This window comes from Synchiropus splendidus, chromosome 7 (assembly GCF_027744825.2).
Source record: "Synchiropus splendidus isolate RoL2022-P1 chromosome 7, RoL_Sspl_1.0, whole genome shotgun sequence".
Lineage (NCBI taxonomy): Eukaryota > Metazoa > Chordata > Actinopteri > Syngnathiformes > Callionymidae > Synchiropus > Synchiropus splendidus.
In genome coordinates, this window is record NC_071340.1 from 16188534 (window position 1) to 16211562 (window position 23029).

General features: G+C 41.9%; 2 protein-coding genes across 5 annotated transcripts in view; both read left to right on the plus strand.

The window, feature by feature from the left end:
- Positions 1-624, plus strand: part of kiaa0825 (KIAA0825 ortholog) — a 113689-nt gene extending 113065 nt beyond the window's left edge. For both annotated transcript variants that reach the window (XM_053871293.1, XM_053871294.1), the window contains exon 23: positions 78-624. In XM_053871293.1, coding sequence (XP_053727268.1) covers positions 78-261 — 184 coding nt within the window. In that variant the 3' untranslated portion in view covers positions 262-624. The remainder of the gene's footprint in view (positions 1-77) is intronic.
- Positions 625-1204: 580 nt separating this feature from the next.
- The window catches only part of fam172a (family with sequence similarity 172 member A), a 131264-nt gene continuing 109439 nt past the window's right edge, over positions 1205-23029 (plus strand). Inside the window, exons 1-6 of one of the 3 annotated variants that reach the window (XM_053871836.1) lie at positions 1205-1334; positions 1691-1818; positions 2519-2620; positions 5298-5398; positions 15250-15315; positions 16971-17159. In XM_053871836.1, coding sequence (XP_053727811.1) covers positions 1722-1818; positions 2519-2620; positions 5298-5398; positions 15250-15315; positions 16971-17159 — 555 coding nt within the window. In that variant the 5' untranslated portion in view covers positions 1205-1334; positions 1691-1721. Of the gene's footprint in view, positions 1335-1382; positions 1625-1690; positions 1819-2518; positions 2621-5297; positions 5399-15249; positions 15316-16970; positions 17160-23029 lie in introns of those variants that run through there. The other 2 variants (XM_053871835.1, XM_053871837.1) reach the window with 2 other exon arrangements.

Below are 23029 nucleotides of genomic sequence, written 5' to 3' on the forward strand. Positions count from 1 at the left end.
GAAGTGTGTGCATCGTAACCAGAGAAAGCTAAACGGAGGATAAAGTTTTACTCACTGTCTGTTTCTACGTGTTGTAGGTGGGAGATGCAGGATGGTGCCGAGCTGCGGGATGAAGACAAAGCGTTGGTGGAGGAACTCCGCAGAGCTTATTTTACCTGCCAGTGTGCTTCAGGAGAACAGGACCCCCCGGATACTGATGAGACCCTGCTGGAACAGACTCTTGGGGCTGCAGCATCCTCTGATAAAAGCGGGGTCCTATAAAAGCCAGAGCAGTTGGGGATTTTATCATGTCATAAAATGTTTTCTTGTTACGCACATGCGCCTCTCAAGGTGTCGCTTTGTGTGTGCCTGTAAACGTTTGCGCGTGTGTCCCGAGCCTCTGTGAGTGTGCATAGTAAACTAGTCAATGAGAATGTCCGAGTCTCTGACACTCTTCACTGAGACATTCTGGCTCCTTTGACACATTCAGCTCCACTCATTGACTCTTAGAGAAAGACCCACAATTGGAGCAAGGTGATTTCTTCTTCAAGGAAGGAATGTAAGCGAGGAGGTGAACGTTTCACCCGCATCAGAGTCGCGTACACTTTGGCTTGAGCTGTAATGATCTACTGAGTAACTACAGACATCGCTGTGTATGATGCTTACATTTTAATAAAGTTGTCTTTTGGCTCAGTGTCTGTTTTCATTATTCAAAATCCTTTGGTCAATATTAGTAAAAATAATTATCAGTACATGACATTCCATTGCAAAGAAATCAAATACATTGATGTATATTTTTTAGTTTTTTTCTCGAGTAAACTACACATGAAAAGCAATGCAATCTTTAGACTATGCTTTTTAAAATGGATTAATGAATTCAAGCGTTATTTGGTTAAAAAAAAAAAAGAAAAAAACTCTTTGATCATCAGTTTCACCGGAGTCAAGCATCAAGAAGGATTAGGGAAAGTTGTTTATTTATAAATATTTTTATTCAAAACACCTGAATTTGATTTCACTCACCGAACACGTCAATCGACAATTAGACGAGATTATGACAATTATTTGTCCCACAGAAACGCTTAACCGATTTCTTTGTTCATTTCAACTGAATAATGTGATGAATTCTGAACTAACGACAAGAGGCGACAAGAAGCGAACATCTGGTCGAACCGCTGCCGCTGCGGTGACACTGCCCCTTTAAATAATCCTTCCAGTCCGTTGCCCCGGTAACCCGGAAGCTTCCCGCTTTCCACGCTTCTCGCTGCTCCATCGTCTTCCTGTTTCCAGAAAACACCCGTCCCAAACCAGCGGCGAGTGGACAGTCCCATTTTCAGAGCGCGCGTGAGTGAAACGAGGTGCGCGACTCTCCCGACAGACACGTGCTTCCCTCCGGAACGTTTGTGTGCGGTTCGTTGTTTCTCCCCGTGTGTAAAAGCACAGCACTTGTGTCCTGCTGTTCAAGCCCCAGAACGACTGCACCGGCTTCTACAACTTGTTTACTCCATTAACCGAGTTGTTTGTGCCGCTGGATGGTTGAATATTTCACCGAGTTTTGTGGAAAAATATTGGGTTTTTTTCTGGGCAAAGTTGTGCGGCAGCGTTAGTTCCTGTTGCACAGCTGCTAAAGACCAGGTGTTGTTTTTAGGTAAAATGAAAATGTGATTTATTTAGAGCTGTTCAGGTGAAGTGATTGTGTCCTGTTTTGCGACAGGAAACACCTTGATGTTGGGGGTTCATAACTCATGCAACTCGCTGTCAAGCCAGCTGTGTATGTACTGTTGATCACCATGGCTCAGGTGGCCGGACAGGAAGACAGAGAGAAGACGACCGCGCTTAAAGGTAAAAGTGCTGACCTGTACCAGTACATACTGTATAGGGTCACCTGAAACGCTGTCAACAAAGTAGGTACTTGTCATAGCTTTTATGTAGGTCTTGGTTTGCTAATTCTTCATAAAACTCCACCAACAGCTGCAGCTCAAGCCGATATTTTGTGTAGATCATAAGAGGAACTATAGTATTGTTAGATTAAGCTGCAGTTTCCCCATAAGTTGTTTTAGCAACCGGGACATGTTGTATAGCAAGTGTGTTATTTTGATGCAATTGACACCAACACGATTTCTATCCAGCTGCAAAATAAAAGGTTTTATTTTATCATGAACTGATTTTCTTATTTTCATTAATAGCAATTTTAGTGTCAACTGGGCCTCAGCTTCTACTGTCAAGTCTGTAAATCATATTCACACAGATCTCACTTAAGTTTAAGACAATGTAAAAGTGAGTTTGTTTTGCTTTGTTTTTAATGCGATGACGTGATATAAAGAGGTTCTTATGCTCACCTTCTTATATTTGTCAAAATTACAGTTCCCACCCATAAAAATAGAGATATGTTTAATAAAGTGCCGTTAAAAAAGAGAAAGAAAAGAAACAAAATCACAATGATCTGTCATATCTGCCTAAATTAAAAGTCACACAGAATGATCAAATCTTCTCATAGTGAAAGTTTGTTTTCACAGTCCCAATCCCGCACTTTTCTCCGCAGACCTGCTTTCAAGAATAGATCTGGACGAGCTGATGAAGAAAGATGAGCCTCCGTTCACGTTCCCCAAAACACTGGAGGAGTTTGAATACACCTTCAATGAACGTAAGTATGCGCCGTGAATGTTTGATGTTGGTACAGCTGGAGAGTTACCAAGCTACATCTTTTTCTTTATTCCTTCTTCAACTGTCTCTTTTGCTGAGTGGATCGCATGAGCTGCACTTAAGGCCTGTAAAACAGCAGATTTTCAGTCCAGTTCATGTCAAAGTTAGACATCTGATATTCATACAACAGAACACTGGGATGTTGTTATAAAGTGATGACAACAGCGGATTTCACACGAAAATCAAACAATTTTGAGTGATGGTTTTGAACAAACATGGGACGGGAGAATGACGCCAGTGATCGACTGGGCAGAGGTACACAGTGACACAATGAAAATCAGGTGACCACAAGTGAGTAGTAGTTTCCAGGGTTATAAAAGTCATGAATTCCATTGAAATGATACACATTATAGAATGGTGGCTTGAGTCACTCACTCGTTCACTCATTGAGGATCACTACACAGTCTGTCTCACACAACACTTCTTCAAGCTCATCCTTGCCTTGTAGGGATATTACCCACACGCACAAAAACAAAAGAAAAAAAATCACTTAACATTGGATTTAACCTAAAAGTTGTGTATCCTATTTAGCCGTCCAAATAACTGTGAAGTCTATCAAGCATATTTCATAATTTCCCCATTGTTTTAAGGTTGAATTAAAAATGAAATTGGGTCACAAAGTTGTTTAAGGTAATCTATATTTTCTGAGTCTTTTTTTCAACCCTGCTGCCTTGGCCTGATCAAACCAGGTGGAAAGAGAGAGTGGAAGTTGAGAAGCTGTTGGTGTTGGCTCTCCGTATTCCCCTGTACCTTCTTCCTCTCCCCCTCTGTTCTCTGTCAGTATCTCCACTGCCTGTCTGGCTGCTTGAGTAGGGGGACATGTTGTGTACTCTACGGCCCGTCAGAAACCTACTCAGCCTTAGCCTCAGCCTGACGGAGCATTTGCATAACGTTGCGGTGCCTAAGAGCAGAGACACAGAGACTTACCCACCATCATGCCACCACCCAACATCCCTCAAGTCCCAGCTCACCGTCCCATGGAGGAAATAACCCATCAAGTCTCCCTCTTTTATGCGTCTCTATTCCTTCGCCCAGTGAGACAAAAACACACCCATCATACTCTCCATACGTGGTATTAGCCGACTCCATGCATCGTCACACTCCACTCAGGCCTGTTTTTGAAGGATAGCATTTCTATTAAAAACTCGCTGGCCCCGAGGCGTCGTCTCCGTCTTGTCTGCTCTCCGCTGTACGGGCTCGCAGGCGTTTCTATTGCTGTACCCAGGTTACCTTTGGCCTAGACAGGTGGAACAAAAATGTTAATTTGACCATGTAATGATGTGACTACAGACACGCGCTGTGTACAATAGTTTGCAGGTGTCTTAATCACTGAAGATGATGGCTTCATCTCACTAGCCCTCCGGTTTTCCATTACTGGAAATCCAAGGTTATGTACACCTAATTAAGCGGCCAAATTGAGAACAGAATGCTAATTATGACAGAAAAAGAGGGAAAAAGTTGAGAAAACGGTATTCCTTGGAGAGGACGTGTTGGGGGGGGAGGCAGGGGAGCCAATCACAAGCGCACACAAACACACAGCTTGTCCTGAACACACACACACACACACGTACCTTTGCTACTGTAGGATTTCATTATAGCTGGTCTCTTCCTTCTCTTAGGCGATTGTGTTTAGATCCTCAGCCCGCCGCGAATGCATAATTGATTTTCTTCAAGGTAGTTTCCTGCGCATAACTTTATCCTCTCCTCCTCCTTACACTGAAAGCACTCTTCCTCACAGGCACAGGTCTGTTTTTTAATGCAACGCAATGACAAACAGAGATAAGCATTACGTGTCGTTTGGCATGCGAGCCAGAAGTGCATTATTTTTAGTGTTCGATCTATCACATTGATAAAGGTTTCGAAATGGCGGCAATTTAGAGGACGGAAAAGTACGCGGGTTCGCATTCTTATGCCTCGCAAAGATATGTATTTTTTAATATCCAAAATAGGTTTTCTCAGAGTGTAAAATAATTGAGAAAGTATGAGAGCCCCCTGGCTATTTGGGTTAAGTATGTGCACTTTTCAGGGGGTTCATCACATCCAGATTCGCAGTCATAAAGGTCAAAATTAAATTTACCGGGGCTTAATGTTTTATTGTGCTGCAATGTCAGGCGCAGGATCGATGGGCTCATTGCTAAACCTGTAAAAACCTGGTGGCTCCGCTGACTCACAAGGGCAATTGTTTATTAAGGCGCAGAGCAGCGGCACTTCTCAACAGCTAAACGGTCTTATTACTGTTTTACATCAGATCAAACTTGGATACGTTCCAGTTGCCTTTGAATCTCAATGAATAACCTGAACACATTTTCCATATTTTTGATGAAGTCTATGAAAACAAACACCAGGCCTGAACCTGGTAATAAAACAGACCTAGACCTTTCAATGTGAAAACCTGAGTTTGTTTTTCAGATATTTTTTGTAGATTGGCTGCTCTCCTTGTGTTTGTATTTCTTCTCAGGGGTCTCTACCTCTCTTACACAATATTATCAGAAAGAAGTGAGTGAAATTTGCCTGTATGTGAAGAGAGAAGAAAAACCCATGGTGGACTTATATGTGTTTGAGTTCCTCTTTACAGAATTCACTGTAACATAACTGTAACTTGATTGTGTTTTCTGCAGTTGGACAGCTCAGACATACAAGAACTGGGGAGCCCTTTGTGTTTAACGCTGGCGAGGATCTCCACCGCTGGAATCAGAAACGCTATGAAGCGCTCGGAGAGGTAATCTTGCTGTGACGTGTTTTACTTGCTTGATCTGTGATGAAATCATGTAAATGGGCTCCTCACCCCGGTTATTGTATAGTAACTCTGAAACCGCTCTTCCACGACAGGTGTGGAACAGGTCTGCGTCAGATTAGAAGGGAAATTTCACACATTTTTTAAAGGTCACGGCCAACAAAGACAGACTGACAAGTTTGATTTCACCCCAATCGCTTGGACGAGATTTACGATAGTAGTTTGAGGTAAAATATAACTCAGTAGATGCAGTACTGTGAAAACTGACTCGCTCATGTGTTTTCGAGAAATGCAGTCTGAGTGAAACCTGCTACCTCATGTGTTTCTGTTGCACTTCTACTGAAGAAGAAAGGAATCCTACATATATATGTATATGTATGTATATATGCTATAAAGGTTTTGTATGGACTTAAGTCAGTATATAAGTCTCTTTGAGATAGAAGAAAAAAACTAGTGATGGGGTTTTGTCCCCAACGCTAGGATTTTGATCGACTGCTCTGAGATTTCAGGGCTCCCCCAGGTTTCTTTCTCAGCATAGGTAGTGTTTCCGATCGGGGCGCAGGCTCAGCGATGTGCTGGATTTTGACGATGGGGACATTGTACATTCTTCATGCTCCCTCTTAAGGTCCCACCTTAAAAGTCCTACTCGACTGATGGTGAGGGAGCGCTGACAAAGGAGTTGGATTTGTATGCTGGGAAATCCCAGCGTAGTCAGTTCCTATGCTGCTTTCTAAGTACTGGGGAGAACCCTCGAGTTCATTCGCAGTGCGACTTTTCTCCTGTTTTTCGGTCCCTCAATGGCTGCCTTTTAAGGTAGACTATTAAGGAGGACCACTAAAGTTATAAAATGCGTCCTGCTCCCACATCGCCCCGGCGGAGACACTCCCCATGTTGCCAAAAAAAAAAATCCAAAGGAGAACCCTGTTCACTATCATCAATACTGCCAGGCTCCATGGAAAGTTTTAGCATAAATCTGGGGGATAAAAATAAAATGAAAAATATATTAATTAATAAAAAATTAACAGATAAATAAGTTATGTATGTATGTATTTGTGTGTATATATATATATATATATATATATATATATATATATATATATATATATATATATATATATATATATATATATATATATATTATATATATATATATATATATATATATTATATATTATTATTATATATTATTATTATATATTATATTATTGGGTATAATATGTATTGTTGTATGTGGCCATCTAACATTCATGCAGTTCACATGAAATTAGTTTTCATCAGAAGCACAGGCAATATGCATCAAGATAATGAGACAAATGTTCCTTTGTAATCTTTGTCTTTATTCACGTCCCCCGCTACGTTGCTCTTAATTGTTGTGTGGACTCTTTGATGTTCAAAGCGAAGTGATAGACCTGTTTGTTGTATTAGTTGCTTTTTTTTACTCCGTTGCAGGTATACGCATATCCTTTGAGAGTCAGCCTTCTGTGGAGGCTTTTTTGTCTCCTTTCTTTTGCTGGCTCAGGCGCTTCTTGTCAACATCTGAAAAGTCATGGAAAAGCATATTTGGTGAAACAGGCCAAAAAACAACGCTTCCAGGTGACGAGTCGTACCGCGACAGTGCCTGTGTATTTTAATTTATCGTGTGATTAAAATAAATAAGTAGGGCATGTTCGGAGTGGGAGGAAGCTGTGTTAGATAAACTTGTTACACAGATAATTGGACTGAGGAGAAGTGATGTCAAAATACGGTGTGTTTTCCCAATGAAGAAAATTGATATTGTTTAACGTGGGTTTTCTCGTCCAAAGGTTGTGTTTACTTTTAGATAAATGATCTCACAACTGCAATTCTGTTTCCTCGGTTGTGAAAAGAGATTAAGTAGATGAGACAGTTGGACGTGTGTGTTTTGTTTGAGGGTTTAATGATGCCAGTCGTACTAAGAAATCTGTGTGATGGAGGTTGAGTTTACACGTCCTTGATAGTGAGCAGATTTTATTCCCCCACACAAATTCAGATTTGATGGTAGATTGGTGTTGGCAATGTCCTTCTCAAATGGCGTCAGAAGTGGGATGGTCACATCATATGCTTACATTTGTCTACTGCCTGACCACTCAGCAGTCTGAGCACCTCATGCCCCTTTTCCCACAGAAAACCAGCGTTCAAGCTCATTTCCCCTGGTTGACTCCCAGCCTGTTGGAGGTCCATCACCCGTAACCCTTCCCATACCATTCCATCATCTTAGTCATCGCTAGTGTTTGCTCTTAATTTGTTCTCTGCAGTGGGATGTGAGAGATCCTGGGTTCAAATCCCAGATTTGCCGCCAATTCTTACATCCTGACTTCTTACATCTGGAGGAAAATAGCGAAAACGGTTGAGCATGTGTTTGTAAACATTCAATTATTGAAACATTCAAGTAGTAAATGATCAATGAAAAAGATCAGTCTTACAAAAGATGTGTCTGAATAAAACAAACTAAAATAATCACATAATAGAGATATCAAAGGTCTAAATAATAATAAAAAAATAACTATAAATAATAAATAACGTTTGTAACTAGAACTAACAGTGACACAAACAGGAGAATCAAAAGCTAACTGCTGCAACAGACAGTCGCTGTTAATGCTTCCAAAATTAGGTGGCTGCCACTGGTGGGTTGGTGGAGGGCATCAGGAAAAAACACAGGCACCTTGTGGAATGTTTGACTGCAACAAACACTTGGGCTGTAACATGTTATCTAGAAAATCAATATTTTTAAGCCATTAAATATATTAAAAAACTTGCATCACACTGACATTACCTTGGATGTTTCCAGTATACAGCAACGCATCAGATGTTACTGGAAATGTTAAGACAGCATCTTGTCTTTTGCTGTCTGCCACGAAGCTACAAACATGTCGGAGCGCTCACGCTCTTGCACGGCCCCAATTCACCCCCAAAATAGAAGTGGCATACACGCACAACAAAGTTCTGTGAGAGACGTGGGATATTGATTCATCATTCATTTTTTTTCATTGCTTTAAGAATGGCAAAATTTATCTGAATAATTCTTTTAGCCTGTGTCGCTAGTGTGGCAAGTTTTCATTAGACTCCCAAGACACATCTCATCTGAATGAGCAGAGGACGTCATCACTGAGACACATTACCTTGCATTGAACAATGAAGCTATTAATATTAAATTATTTTAAGTTCAAAATGGTTCTGTTGTGGAGCTTTATCTCTGAAGATGAACAGATGCAGCACATAGACGTTTTAGGATGTGTTTAAATGTTGGTTAAAATATTAGTAAAAATACAGAAATACACAAATGCAGTAGTAAACCATCATGAGTTGTTGGATGATATTGATTCATGTAATGCAGATGTGAGCATCTGCTGCTAGCTCATTGTTTGTACAGGAACCCTGCACAAGCGGTCGATATCCACGGTGACAGTGCAGACCACAAGAGCTCTCTCAACAAAAGCTGTTGATCATTCATTGATTGTTGGCTTGTTTTAAAATGATAATGAGCTTACACTTTGAACTGTGCAGGGCCACTAAAGCAGGGCGTAATAAAGAGGAACGTCTCACAGATGTCGGATCAATGCGGACAACTGACACCACTTGACAACAATCATTCTCATAGTATTTTATGGAAGCTGTTTAGTACTTCAATTTGTGAGAATATGGGAAACGAAGGGGGATAAGATACTAGTAGCATGTGCTCGCCCTGTGTAACTACAAAACCATTGTCTCAGAAGTTTCTTTTCCTCGAAGCCGTTGCTGTCCCTTCATCTCCTTTCCACCCCGCTTTATCCATCAAGGTCCTGCAATTTGTGTGGTGAGCTGTCGACCTGCCTTAGTGTGTGTGCACGTGCACGCGTGTGTATGCAAGGAGAGGGGGGGGCGACAACTGTATTGTCAAGACACATCACAGCACCAGATGTCCAATTTGCACTTCAGCCTCGTCTGAATGAAGAGACGGATAGAAAGGGAGAAAGCGGAGATGGCACTGTCTCCTCAGAGGAAAAGGAAAAGCACTATTTTATGTTTGCCGAATTTGTGAAAATATTTTTTACTGTCACTTTTGGAAAACTATGGTTATTATTGCTTATACTTATAAACATTCTAACATTTGGCGTTGTTCAAGTCACGTTATATGATCAATAATTGTTTGAAATAAAGTGTAGACGTTTTGACCGCCTCACTTATTGCTGTACAACACAACGGTAATGCTAATGGTAGATAAGTTATCCTTTATATATTATTTAAAATGAAGTCAAACACCTTTAACCGGTTCCACAGCCATGCGTTTACCCTCCATCTAAACAATTGTTACCACAGACTGCAATCTGCTGCTGTCAGTCAGACCTTAAAATGTCGCTCGACAGAACATCCGCTGCAGTGTAGCGCAGTGCAGCAGGGTCACCCTCGCCTGTGTCGGTGTCAGTTGTAGCCTAATTCCTGTGATTTGGTGATGAATCTCTCTGATATAACGCGGGCATAGGTTCTGGCCCAGATGGAGCTCTATTAAGCTGTTAATAAATGAGGATTCTTTTCTGCTCTGCCCGCATCTGTGGAATGGCAAGCTCTCACAAATTTGTAAACACGCACACACATACACACGACGACACAATATTATAATGAAGTAAAGCCAGCCAGATGGCTGAATTAGAAAGCAGTCTCTCGTTTTCTCCATATCTCCTCCTTTCTCTCCCTTTTTCGCTCTCTGCCTGTCTTATATTCTCAGCTGAATCTGGTTATTTCTCTCCCGTCCTGTCATTATTTCAGTCTGTGGATGGTGGCTCTTGTCAGTGCACTCATTTTATGGGGAGGGGGACCCAGTTGAAGTGTCCTTAAGCAGAAGACGGAGGCTACGTACACGTGGCGATAGCGTCCTATGTGGAACCTTCGGGCTTCCCGCTTCACAGATTTCATTGTTGTTCACTTCCTGATCACACTAGAGAAAGTGCCAATGTGCTTGTCTGTCCTAATGCTGCCTTTGTTTCTGTGAACTGTAGATGAAATCCCTGGTAGTTGAAGAGTAAAGCACGTTTTTAAAGATGGCTGCTTTAGATTGTGTTTCCAGTGTGTTATACAAATGATCACTGTAGAATGATAGGAGTGCTAGAATTCGCAAATAAATATACATGTTACATCTACAAACTGATGCTTTCATCATCTGCTTTGAAGTCTACTGATGCCTTGAGTAGAATCAGCCAACTTCATGAGAACAGAAGACGGAGACTGCTTTAGCGCTGAAGAGCCCCACCACGCTACAGTCGACAACAGTGGTTGGGGTCTGGTTATGCCATGGGGTTGCCCTCCTTTAGGTTCCACTGTTGCATTTCAATTTCATGTAATTGTTGTACTATATATAGCACCTCATATGCACTTCACTCATATTGCACACTCATTGATTTTGTTTTTGAAGCACATTGGCATGAGGCACTACTTGTACCAAGTAACATCTAGAATAGATTAGATTCTGTATTGTTCTCACAGGGAGAAATTCACGAATCACAATCTGTGTAGCAGTAATGGGCGTTCATGATGCCCTATGTGTGTCCGAAACCAAACCCTTGTTTCAGACGTCAAATGGGAGAGCAAACATTTGGCTCCATTGAAACACCCATGTGTCAACATGCTGCGCGAGAGGCAGACTTGAGTGTCAACCATGGACGTGGTCGTCCATAGTGTCGTCTATTGACCATACAACACTATACGTAAGGTGTCGAATAGTCAATATACGACACCTTACGAGTGACTCTGTGTTGCTAATATGTCAGCAAAGTAAACTTAAGAGCACAAGCTCACACCATGGCAGATGGTTTAATCCTAATATATGATCCTGATAAACTAGTCGAAGATGGAAAATGTTAAAACTAAACGCACTTTTAAATCCATTGACCTTTGAAGACTTATATAAGATGTACTTATACAGTGTGTATGTGTCATTAGACATTGTACTTATATCTTACAGGCACACATTTAAAAAAAGGCATCTTCGCTTCTTAACCGTTCTGAGAATATCTACTCTCTGGAAGGACTCCCTGCAGACAGATGGATGACTAACACCTCTTGGTAAAAATAAATAAATATATTAATAAATCGCGCTTTGAATCCTAGATGAATTGACATATCACTGACGCAACAGTAAGTCCTAGTTTAATACTGCTTTCCGTTGCGACACAAGGCCACGGTAAAATAAACAGCCTTTCTATTGCCTAATGCACTCTCTCATTTTCAGGAGCTCTGTCTCTGAGTGCGCCTTGCTGTTGCCACTGTTGTCGTGTTGCATTGTTTGGGGGATTTTCTTTTCTTTATTTTCATCTGCTATTCTCTGCCGCCGAAGCAATGCTTCCCTGTGATTCGACATGGAGCAGCTCTTACAGTTTCATTATATAAATAGCTTTGATGTCTCTCCTTGCTTCTTAGTTCCGAAGGCTAAGTGGCTTTTTGTAGAGGGCTCTGGACTACAGAGACAAGGGGTGTTGGAGCCACATGAGCTATTGTGCCGCCGTCTTGAATATATTTGTGCAGATATCTCATATTACAAGATAAACGTCGTCTTTCTTTAAACTAAATCCTCCGTGAAGCCTTTAATGTGAGCGTGCATAATTTTGTTAGTTTACTGTTTTGTTAGCTCGACTCTTATAGAGAAGAGTTGATATCATTTAATAGCTGAGGAATGCCTCGAATGGTAGATGTTAATCTCGTGTTTTGGAGGTGAATTATTCAGATTCTTCAAAGAGGAGGATGTGAATGCATGTTGTTAACACTTTTTTCGAAGAACAGCAGGGCAACAGTAAAATGAGAGTGTGAAGAGAATAGTTGTCATTAATTGAATTATAAGAGGCTAATTTTAGAATAAAATGACACTGTGCTAAATTTCAAAATACATAAATTGTTGGCCTTAAAAACTAAAACTGCAACAACTAGTCTACATAGTCCATGCTTTCAACTCATTGAAAGTATGGGACCATTTCACAAAGTACACATCAAAGAACACATACCTATCACAGCGAAATGTGAGCAGTTCAAATTCAACTATGAAGTTTTATAACACCATTTCACACTATACTCGTGTTCTTTTATACTTCTATTTACCACACGGCAGTCATGGTGGTGTGCGTCATCCCATACAAGTTGTAGGTCGGTTAGTCTGCTAGTTATTAAGGTAGTATTAAGGTGACTCTCTGGTCTTCTACCAGAATGGTTGTTAGTAGCTGCTGTAAAAGCAACATACCTGAAGCACAAACATGCACCTGCAAGTTCATCTGATCTGCATCCCTTTTTCGGTCTTTGGCAGTTCTCCAGATTAATTCAGGATATTCATGACCACCGCTTGCCTGAAAACACTGATGTCTTCATAGGTCACGATGTGAATGCACAGGTGATTGCCTTCAAGCCAACTCGAAGTATTTAACATCCTTGTTGGCCACTTATAGTGGCTTGGTGGGATAGATTTGGCCCTTGAGCCTCAGGCTTGTGCAACAAGTGAATAACAAAAAAAGCTCAGCTACATGTTTTTGTTGAGTCCGTCACCCTTAGCTTGGCTATATTAGTATTATGAGGTTGGTGTGGACTTGTAGCAAGAGTTTTAAAGGAGCCCAACCTACTGATGGTTCTATCACGGCTCTCATTTGTTCATCACAGGAGCTGGCACATGTTTCTTGCTTCGGGGGATTCCCCCTTTATCTCTCCCTTTTTGTCTTCCTTCTTCCCCCCATTGAGCCCTTCTCTAAGTCCTTTCCTTCCTTCCTGATCCCTCTCGTTTCATCCTCACACTGCTTCCGCTGCACAAACAAACCACAGAGACAGAGGTGACCTTAGCCACAGCAGGTCTGCATCAGATTTTCCCATGATTGCGCTCAACATTATGTGGCTGTTGCCGTTTTGGATACGTGTCCCCACATCCCTGCGTCCATTCTGAAACTTAGAATTTATTGATCTATACAGTCATGGACTGATTCGACTTTTTTGTTTTTGAGGCACTTTCTTTCCACCATTTTTTTCCTCAAACAGTTTTCACTTGCTTTGTTTGTCTCTTGTTGTTTGGCAATTCCACACCTCCTGCTCCTCCAATCATTCCGACCTGATGATGCAGACACTCATCACTGCTTCCTGCAGGCATTTTATTAAGACTCTAATAATACATTGGTAATTAGCCGCCATGCACACGTTTCTGAGTGAATTGATCAGATGCTGAGACGTCGTCCACAAGGCCCTCTAAGTGTCTGAATGTGACTCTGTGTGTGTTCAGGAATGGGTTTTTATTTTGTTAAAAACTTCAGGACTTTGAGGTATTTTTTGTTACTTCATATTTAATACATTGATTTAATTTGTGAAATAATCATCTATATGTCTTTAATGTTTGAAGCACCTTTATTTCATGGATATCATGGTGGTACCCGACTGAGCACATGAACCGCCCATAACAATTTTAATTGTGTTTCACCATCCGTCCGTCCGTCCGTCCATCCATCCATCCATCCATCCATCCATCCATCCATCCATCCATCCATCCATCCATCCATCCATCCATCCATCCATCCATCCATCCATCCATCCATCCATCCATCCATCCATCCATCCATCCATCCATCCATCCATCCATCCATCCATTTGATGCGACTTATTTGTCGATAAAGCTAAAGACCCAGGACATTATAAATCCAAATATCGTACTTTTTCTATGTGAGGCACAAAACATCGCTATGTCCTTCCTATGTCTGGTGGGTCATGCCACATCCAATGGCGTTGGTGCCACAAGAATGTAGGAAACAAGCTAGCCATTTGATATCCTACAAGTCCAAGGTTCCTCCATCATTTTATGAACGTAATGAAATCGTGGTCATAATCATACAGTCGTTTGTTGTGTAATTTCCCCACACTTTGCAGCCCAGGATGAGAAAGGCTTTTGGCCGCGTCTCAGTAAAATATCATTCTTTTAGGGACGTTCCTAAATTTAAGCCCTCTTTTCTCTCCGCAGTTCGGCTGACTGAAGACGCTGCACTCATTCACCCACCTTTCTTCCCCCGGTTCTACTATCAGTACTGTTTTCCACTTTCTCACATTACAGATCACAGCTGAGTAGGATGAGTATCTGTGCCGTGAGAATTGATAGTGTATCTTCTTCAGACCAGAGAGCGTGACTGGTATTTGGACATGCTCTTTAGCAAAGGTCCCACTCCCTGCTTTCTGCTTTCATCAAATGATACTGGATCCAAAAAAAGTTACCAAAGTTGAACATCATTGTAAGCCCCGTTCCCTGTGTCTGATCTGGTGAGCAAAAAAAGTCTTGTCAGATTACGGGAACAACATCGCCAGCCATAGCTGTCTTTTGACTTGACTTAAATTCGCCATCCCTCTCTTATATGTGATCAAAGATTGATGTTTGCTCTGCAAGATGTCTCTCATTTCTCAACTGGAAAAAGTCTTGTGGGAGAAGAAAAGAGAGGCTTGAAAAATAAGGGAAATGGAATAGAGAGTTGTTAATGTCACTGAACCATGAAAGGTTTGGCCTGGGGTTGGAATGACTTGGTGTACAAGGTTCTTTAGTGCGGTGGCTGCAGGGATAAACATAACTTACATCAGCCCTTCGCCTGTACAGGAGATTTCCTCTCCTGGCACTTACAACCTCAAAAGTCTCACTGCGCTGTGATTCACACACACAAACACTCTTACCAGGGGGCACAGAATAGTTTGAAGGGCAAACAAAGGTTCTGAATAGTATATTTTATTCTGTTTGCAAAATATTTTAGTCTGTCTTATTTACACACACATATACACAAAAGGTGTTTGAAAGGAGAAAAATGATAATTACATTAGGATGTATTATGAATGCTCATTTGTCTTTGCAGATCATCACTCAGTACGTTTACGAGCTGCTGGAGACGAAGTGCAACATGACGAGAGAAATCCTACCAGTAAGTATCCGGAATAAAAATAAGCATTTCCCTCTTTGGCTAATGCCCTTGAAGATTAAAGGGAGGTTTAAATATGAAAATGGACGTAAATGCTTCAGCTCCACTGTGATTATGGTATTGAGTGTCCTGTTTAAAAAAAAATAAAGGAAGCAGTCATGTCTCCTTTTAGTCTTTGTCATTCTTTTTCTATCTCCTTTTTTCAGTGACAACACCTCCTCTCCTTTTGCTACCCCTCCTCTGCCCGCATCCTTTTGTGCAAAAGTGTCTCCTCAACAAATTAACTGTATTGTGACGTGTCATTTCAAAGGAGCAGCAGGCACGCCATGTTGATGCTTAATCTGTTTTGCATTCATTTGCGCTGAAGGGGACTTTCTACTTTGCCATCGTGGAGTTATTCTTTGCCCGGCTCATCCTGGCTCAGAGAACACACTTGATCCCTTTTATTTGTTGTTTGAAAGCATGCTTGTCTCTGTTTTGCCCCCATTTACCCCTCCATCCGCCTGCTTCTTTTCCTCGGCGTGTAAAATTCGTGATCATTTTTCAAGCCGCGTTTATTGGGACAATGTTGGTGTTTAGAAGTATAGCTGATTTACCAGCCGCGCTAACAGTGTCTATAAATCACCTAGCTAGAGCCTCAGCGCCTTTCATTAGCCCCAATACACTTGCGCTGGTTTATCTACCCGGGCCTACTTATCTCATTATTCCTCTGGAAAATGGCTCTGTTCTGCTTTTCTTTCGCCCACCAGCCCGAGTGTATATGCCGTGTGTGTCTACGTATTTGTGTGTTAGCGGTGGGTCCGTCCACCTGCGTGGCGTTGAACTTGTGACCACTGATTTTAAGAAGATTAACTGCAGCCAAGTATAGGCAAAGGGAATGAGGGAGCACACCACAATAAAGGGGAAGATTTTTTTCCTCCTTCTCGCCTTTCTTTGTCTGCTTGGATTAAGTTCTCGCAGCTGCCACCCATGGCTTTTACGGACACTGTTTTTCTCCTCCGAGATTCTTCCAAGCATACTTGGGTGTGCTGAAGACCAACACACACGAGGTCCCCTAGCCTCCCTGTCTGCGTAATGCCTTGCTTTTATCTTAATCACACTCGCGCGCTTTCCTAATGATGGCTGTTGTGATGTGTGTATCATTGCCAATGCACCAGAGAACGCCCTTTTCTTCAAACTTAATTTTTTAAAAATTATTATTCATGCTTGTGCAATCACCTGACACAACAAAAACTGTATCCTCAATAAGGTCTAATAAATTTAGCTGTAATATCATTGAGGGAATTTGATGGATAGTAAGTGCTGGATAAATATGTTTGCAGGCTGTAGGTGACCACTCGGAACGCTGTGAGGCCAATGGAATAAATTCATATTTCAAGATATTTTAATACAGCTCTATCCTATTTTATGTTAATTCTTATTTGCATGTGTACATCTACAGCTTTCATATATTAATGAAAGTATATTTGTCATTTAGTGCTCCTTGCCTTTTGTGCTGTATCCCAAGCTCCACTTGTTCTGTTGAAATGAATTTCAGACAATGTTGATGGATATATATATATATATATATCATACAAAGATGTTCAAAAGCTAGTGTAGCGAAACATAATTTACTTTGTAGTGTGTAATAATTGTGATTTTTCTTCAAAAACCTTCAGGTAGATGCGGTGGATGAGCCCACTAGTTTTATCTACCTGAGCCCAGATGCCTTGACCAACCCTTCCAAGCTGCTGCTGCTCATCCAGGGCAGTGGCGTGGTGCGAGCTGGTCAGTGGGCCCGGCGGCTCATCATCAACCAGGATCTAGACTCAGGAACACAGATCCCCTTCATCACCAGAGCCATGGAGGTAAGAAGATCATTCGGTTACTGCGAGTCCTTTCATTCCATTCATCTTTGGGGAGTCTGACTTCTTTATTGCTACTAGTCTGACTTAAATTTCAAGGGCTCACCGTGTGACTGTGGCCACCACTTCAATCGTCGTGGTTAGCCTTGTGAGCTTCATGAACCTAACATTTGTGGTTGAGTCAACTCCACTGTGGCATTTTGCTCTCCTGGGTTTGACTGTCGGGCTGAAGTTCGCACCACAGTCTCAAGTGTTTTGAGTGCTGAGACATACTTTACCTGACCTCTGTGTTTTTCACAAGTGTGATGCAAAACAAACTGCTGGTCTGGTGGGAATCAATAGAACTACAGCCTGTAATCTCTGTGGTAAATGGCAAGTGTTCATCACTATTACTGCACTGTTCTTCTGACTTGCAGCTTGTGTGCAGCTGTGACATTTTAAACAGCCTGGTGTAAACTTTTTTGGGGTTAAAGGGGCCTTATTATGGTTTCTACCTCACCATGCACGGAGTGGGAGAGAAGAATGATGTTAATCCAGGTCTGAGAAATGTACTTTTGAAATTGACAAATTGGCAGCAGTGCAGTTTCGCCAGTTTATTTTGTGCAACTGCAAGTTCGGGTTAGTTAGTTGGAGAGTTTTCTTGAGTACATATATCCGTAGCTGAAGTCTCAGTTGGTTCAAGGCCGTGGATGTTTTCTGGTCAATGAACCATCCTATTGAAATACTGTTTTATTGAGAGACAACAATGACAACTGCACAAAACCAGCAAGGTGGAATTCAGCAAGAATCCAGAACAAAATCCATCTGTTTTTTGGTTTTTTTTGCTGTGCATTTTGATGATGATGCAAAATCAAAGGAAGGCATTGGCCAATTGTCAAAGCGTTGTGTAGGATAGCTTTTACTACAAACGTTATATGGAGAGCAATTGATCACTAAAACTCAAAATAGCCCCCGAAAGAAATATTGGAAGTACTGAAATGCGTGTCTTTGGAAAAAGCTCAACTGAACTCAAAAGTATGTGCCTTAAATTTTCTTCTTCAAACGTCTCCTCACTTGTTACCTTGGCCATGAGAACCCCTTTAATTTTGTCAGCCAGCTTTTCAAATCGACTCTGGGAACCACTGCTCTTTCTCCCTTCCTTGTTCACTCATTCCTGATGCCTTAAAGACTCTGACTGCTTCGTAAAGCCCACTCCCGCTGTGTGTGACATCAGGGGAGGTTTAACTTGTGCGGCTGTATGTGCTAACAAATGATTCAGCGGCACAGAGTTGGTCTTTGAATTACAGTTACCCTGGCTGGGATAACAGTTGACGGCACTGCTGTGCTGCAGAGAGCTTAAGTGACAGGCTAGATATAGAGGACATGGTGTGTGCAGCGCGAGTCTCGCCCATTCATCATAGTAAACAAGAAATCGTGTTCTTACACCCTGACAAATCATCATCCAGACACTACCGCACACAAGGCCATGGACAGGGAAGACAACCGTACACATTTCCAGTCAATCTGTGCTGTCTACAGCTATTAGTTGCAATGTTTGTGGCCTATGTGTCATTGCGTGAAATGTGGTGACTGCTTCACAATCAGACGAAGACAGCAGGGTAACTCCATTGAATGTTGAAGGGAGTTAGTGGTGTAATATTATTGGTTATCTGATCAGACAACTGTCCTCTTCAAAACCCTTCCTGCTGTTCTTTTCTAAAGTTCCGTTTTTAGCCGTCTAACGTGTAAGTACAGGGTTCTTCTCCTGAGGATTTCTCTGGCTATCTTACCGTTTAACCCTGATTGTAAATTCCACGTCCACTATGAAAACATCAATTCCCAATTAAGGCCTCCGTTATGAGCAGAGTTTACAAATAGAAAGTCCTCTTTTCTTAGTTTCTATTAAGTCATGAGTTCCATGGCAGGAAACTGCAGCCCCGAGTGCAGCTCTTGTTAAGTTACTCCTGGGATGTTGATTGGAAATTCAAAGCCTGCAGCAAAGGGTCAACCGAAGTGCAGTCGGGGAACTATAGAAAAGGAGCTGTGCGAGACATGCGCAGCAAACATGGACGCGCAAACACGACGCAGACACACGAAGGCAGCGCTTGTGTGTAAAATCGATGAGCCATGTAGTGTCAGAGCATTACTTAGAAATTCCCAACCATCTTCTATTGAAGCTCTTTCTGTCTTTCGTCTGTTCCGATGGGATCACAACTAGTAAGGGGATTGTGGGAGAAATAGCTGACTGTGCTGGTTAATCAGGCTTTACATGCCACACACACATTCACACGCACACATACGTTTAAGGGTGAAACTTGGGGCAGCCTGTCACATTTACTCAGTCCCTCCATGCTTTCATTTTATCCGTCTTAATCATCGCTGTGCAGCTGTGTGACTCTTCATAGTTAAATAACAGTGTTAATTTCAGCTTTTTTTTTCGTCCCAGTACACGCTCACTCTCTAACTACTTGTGTTATTTAGTGTAAAGATAGACACTGCTCGGCGTTACAGTTTGAATGTCTGTTCTGCTCATGGACGCATATCTACCCTTATAGCCTAAAGGTGAAATGAGAGGTGACGGGAGGAATGGGGTTCAGGTATTAATAGATGGAAAAGGTGTGACGGAGTGTGTTAGTGATGATGCGTAGCAGAGAAATGAGAGCCGGCTGAAGCAGTACCTGCAGGATCGGGCGGGACTGGTTGAGATGCATGGGGGGGCAGGGGAGAATGAGAGTCGGCAGAAGGCAGGCACCTGACAGGACCACTACGGAGAGAGGGCCTCTTAATGACAGCTTATTCCTTCATGATTTCTATTCCTGACAGTCGACAGGTCTACTTGTTGCATCATGGCAGCTGTATCATTACCTTCTGGCCCTGTCACTGCTCTGCATCCTGAGAATGAGATGGTGGCGATGGAGGGTTAGGCACCACGTGGGCTTGGTGTGAGGATGAGTAGCGGAGAGATTCAAGCAGTTGGTTAGTGAAATGCATTTGTTTTGTTTTGTTTCTTCACACACAATACTAATAAATACTAAAAGATGTAAGTAATAATGAATCACAATAAAACAGTAGATACTAGAAAGACTTAGGGAGGTGTCCAGGAGGCATCTTAAATATATCACCTGGCCACTTTAAGTGGTTCTCCTTTGTGTGGACTTATCTTTAAGGAAGTCTCCAGTCACCCTGTGGTGAAAACTCATTTCGGCCACGTTCTTTTAGTCACTCCCCAAAGATCATGTGACCATAGATGAGAATAAAATTCCCGCTTGGCTCACCACGACGGACCATGTATTAAGCCGACTGTCGTCCTCATGCGCCATCTTTCCCTTCTAGTGAACGCGACCCCGAGACACTTGAACTCTCCCTCCTTTTTCTATGCAGTTGAATCAAAATCAATAGACTGACCTCTCATTTTGTTTGATGTGTAGCTGCAGAGGAACAAACCAATGTATCTGAAATGCAGATAAAATATCATAGTACTGGTCAACCGCTAAAGTAGCTTCTTTTGTCCAGTTCTACTTTTGAAATTTGATGTTCGTTTTTATTTTATTCAGTTTCTTTGTCCTCCTGTGCATTTTAAACCCTTTGTCTTAATAACTGTATTTAGAGTGTATTGACTTATTTCCAGGGCATCAGGTGGCCACATTGGCCAGACAGGTATCATCCTCACAAACAAGCCAGGTTTAGCCAGAGGAGAGCCTCAGTGTTTGTGTGTATTTGTAGGTGTGCGATGGGGTCAAAAGATGATCTGTCTCACTGTGGCCTTGTAATAGCAGCCCTGCAACCAACACGCGCCCATTCAAGCATACACTCACACACCTCCAGGTGGAGAGGTCTCGGTACATCCTGCAGCTCAGATCAATGCACTTGACACTCTCAAAGGCGAGTGTGGGGCCTGGACTTGCTCTGGGGTTAAACCTCTTTTAAATAGCATCCCGCGGGAAGGCAGCTGTCAATAACCCACCATAATTACCGGGGCCAGGCCCCGCCAAGGGCTCGGCTTCACGGGCCAAATTAAAAATTGATCAGAGCGAGAGAAAACATTATTTCGTGCCAGTATTCCCCGTCCTAAGTGCTACTGCTGCCGTATGCGAAATAGCATCAGCTGAGGTCCGAGATGGATATCTGGAGACCCGTTTATCTGTCTGCCTGCCCCCCGTGTCCTCACAAACAGTAGACGCATTTTCATGTTGCAAGGGGGAAAAAAAATGCATATTAAGTGTCTCTTACCGTTTGTCTGGTAATGCATGTGCGCTCCAGCTGTGTATACATATGCATACTGTATGAGCATGGGGCAGATTGTTATAGGCTCCAGGTTGTATGTAGCACATCATTCCTTATTTGTTGTGTATGTGACTGATTGTGAATATATATAAAAGTGTGTGTGCGTGAGTGTGTATGCACACCTTGTAGCGGTATATTGATTGAGGTCCCATCGAGTTTCTCTTGGCAAGGAACCTTCATTTGTCAGTCAGAGAACGATGTGAAGAAGATATGTACATCCTCAGGCCTCCTTTAGGAAATCAAACCCAGCTTCACCCGGCTCTGATGAATTAGACAGATGGTTTATACAACAAGTGTAGAGCTGTTTGACTTTGGAATGTTAAGTTACGCCGCAAACCATGCGATACCCTAACTGTATATGGGTAAACTGAGGGATTATTCAGATGGATTTTGGACAGGTGACTTGTATTGTGAAGTATTTGCTTTGCCAGCAAGAGGGTGATACAGTGCATATGCACTGGATCTGTATAAATCGGTGGTAACCAAGAAAGGAATGCCCCCAAAAACTGAACAAAAAACATTCTTTGTTCATTCCTTATTAATACAAATTCATGATGTATTTCTAGTTCTGTGACATCAGCATGTCACGTTTCTGTTTGTGGACTGTTCACTATCAATTGTATGCTTTCAGACTTTTAACTACAGCACAATGAAATACATATTTTGTAAGAATTTCATTTTTTAAAGGTGTTTATGAATTGAGGTTTGGATTAGGGTCGTACTCCCTTTCCGTATTCAAAGCTCTGAACAGTAAGCTTTAAGGGTTAGTCGAACTTTTATTGAAGTATGTGTGCTTCATGTCATTCTTTTTTTCTTCCTTCCCATGAATTGTCAATTCTTCTTCTGCATTCAGTGGTTTCCTGTTAGGGTTTGCCACAGCAATTCAGTTTCCTCCACTCAACCCTATCTTACACATCCTCTCTTGTCACACTTCTCTTATTCATATCATTATTTATCACCTAGATGGTTTTCTTCATCTCCTTCTTTTGCCTGGTATTTCCATTTCTAACATGCCATGTCCAACATGTTCCTCTGAATTGTCACTACTGAGTACATATCTGCCTGCTGAAAAAAGCTGTTTAATAATGATGTATACAGATGCGTTCACTTAAACACAGTGCCACTGTAGTTAGTGCGGCTTCTGTGATTTGAAAAGTTCTGAGTAGTTTTGTCCAAGTTTATACTTACCTTCCACTCTTGTGTTTTTTCAGAGGGCAAGGCTGTTTTAGTAGGAGTTGACCCTGAAGGATATTGAGTTTGTGTGGAGGAGAGAAGCAACAAATTTATAGCTCAACAAACAAACAAACATTTTACCGTTGAGCTTTGCGTGGGTCAAAGTTGAGTTTTGGACAGTGTCGCCACACTTTGATCGATGAGCAGAAACCCGGCTCTTAAATAGGGGTTACAGAGGTTTTCTTGTGGTACTTTTTTGGAGGTAAACAAGGGCTGCCCACCTTTCAGCTGTACTTGTGGTTTTTGACTTTGGATTTTAAAATGGAAATGAATGCTGACTGGATTTTTCTTTTGGTACTTAATTGACTGAATAGTGCTGAAGGGTGAACTTTACAGTTTATAAGCCTTCCTTAGCTGTTACAGGGTCTTGCTTCATG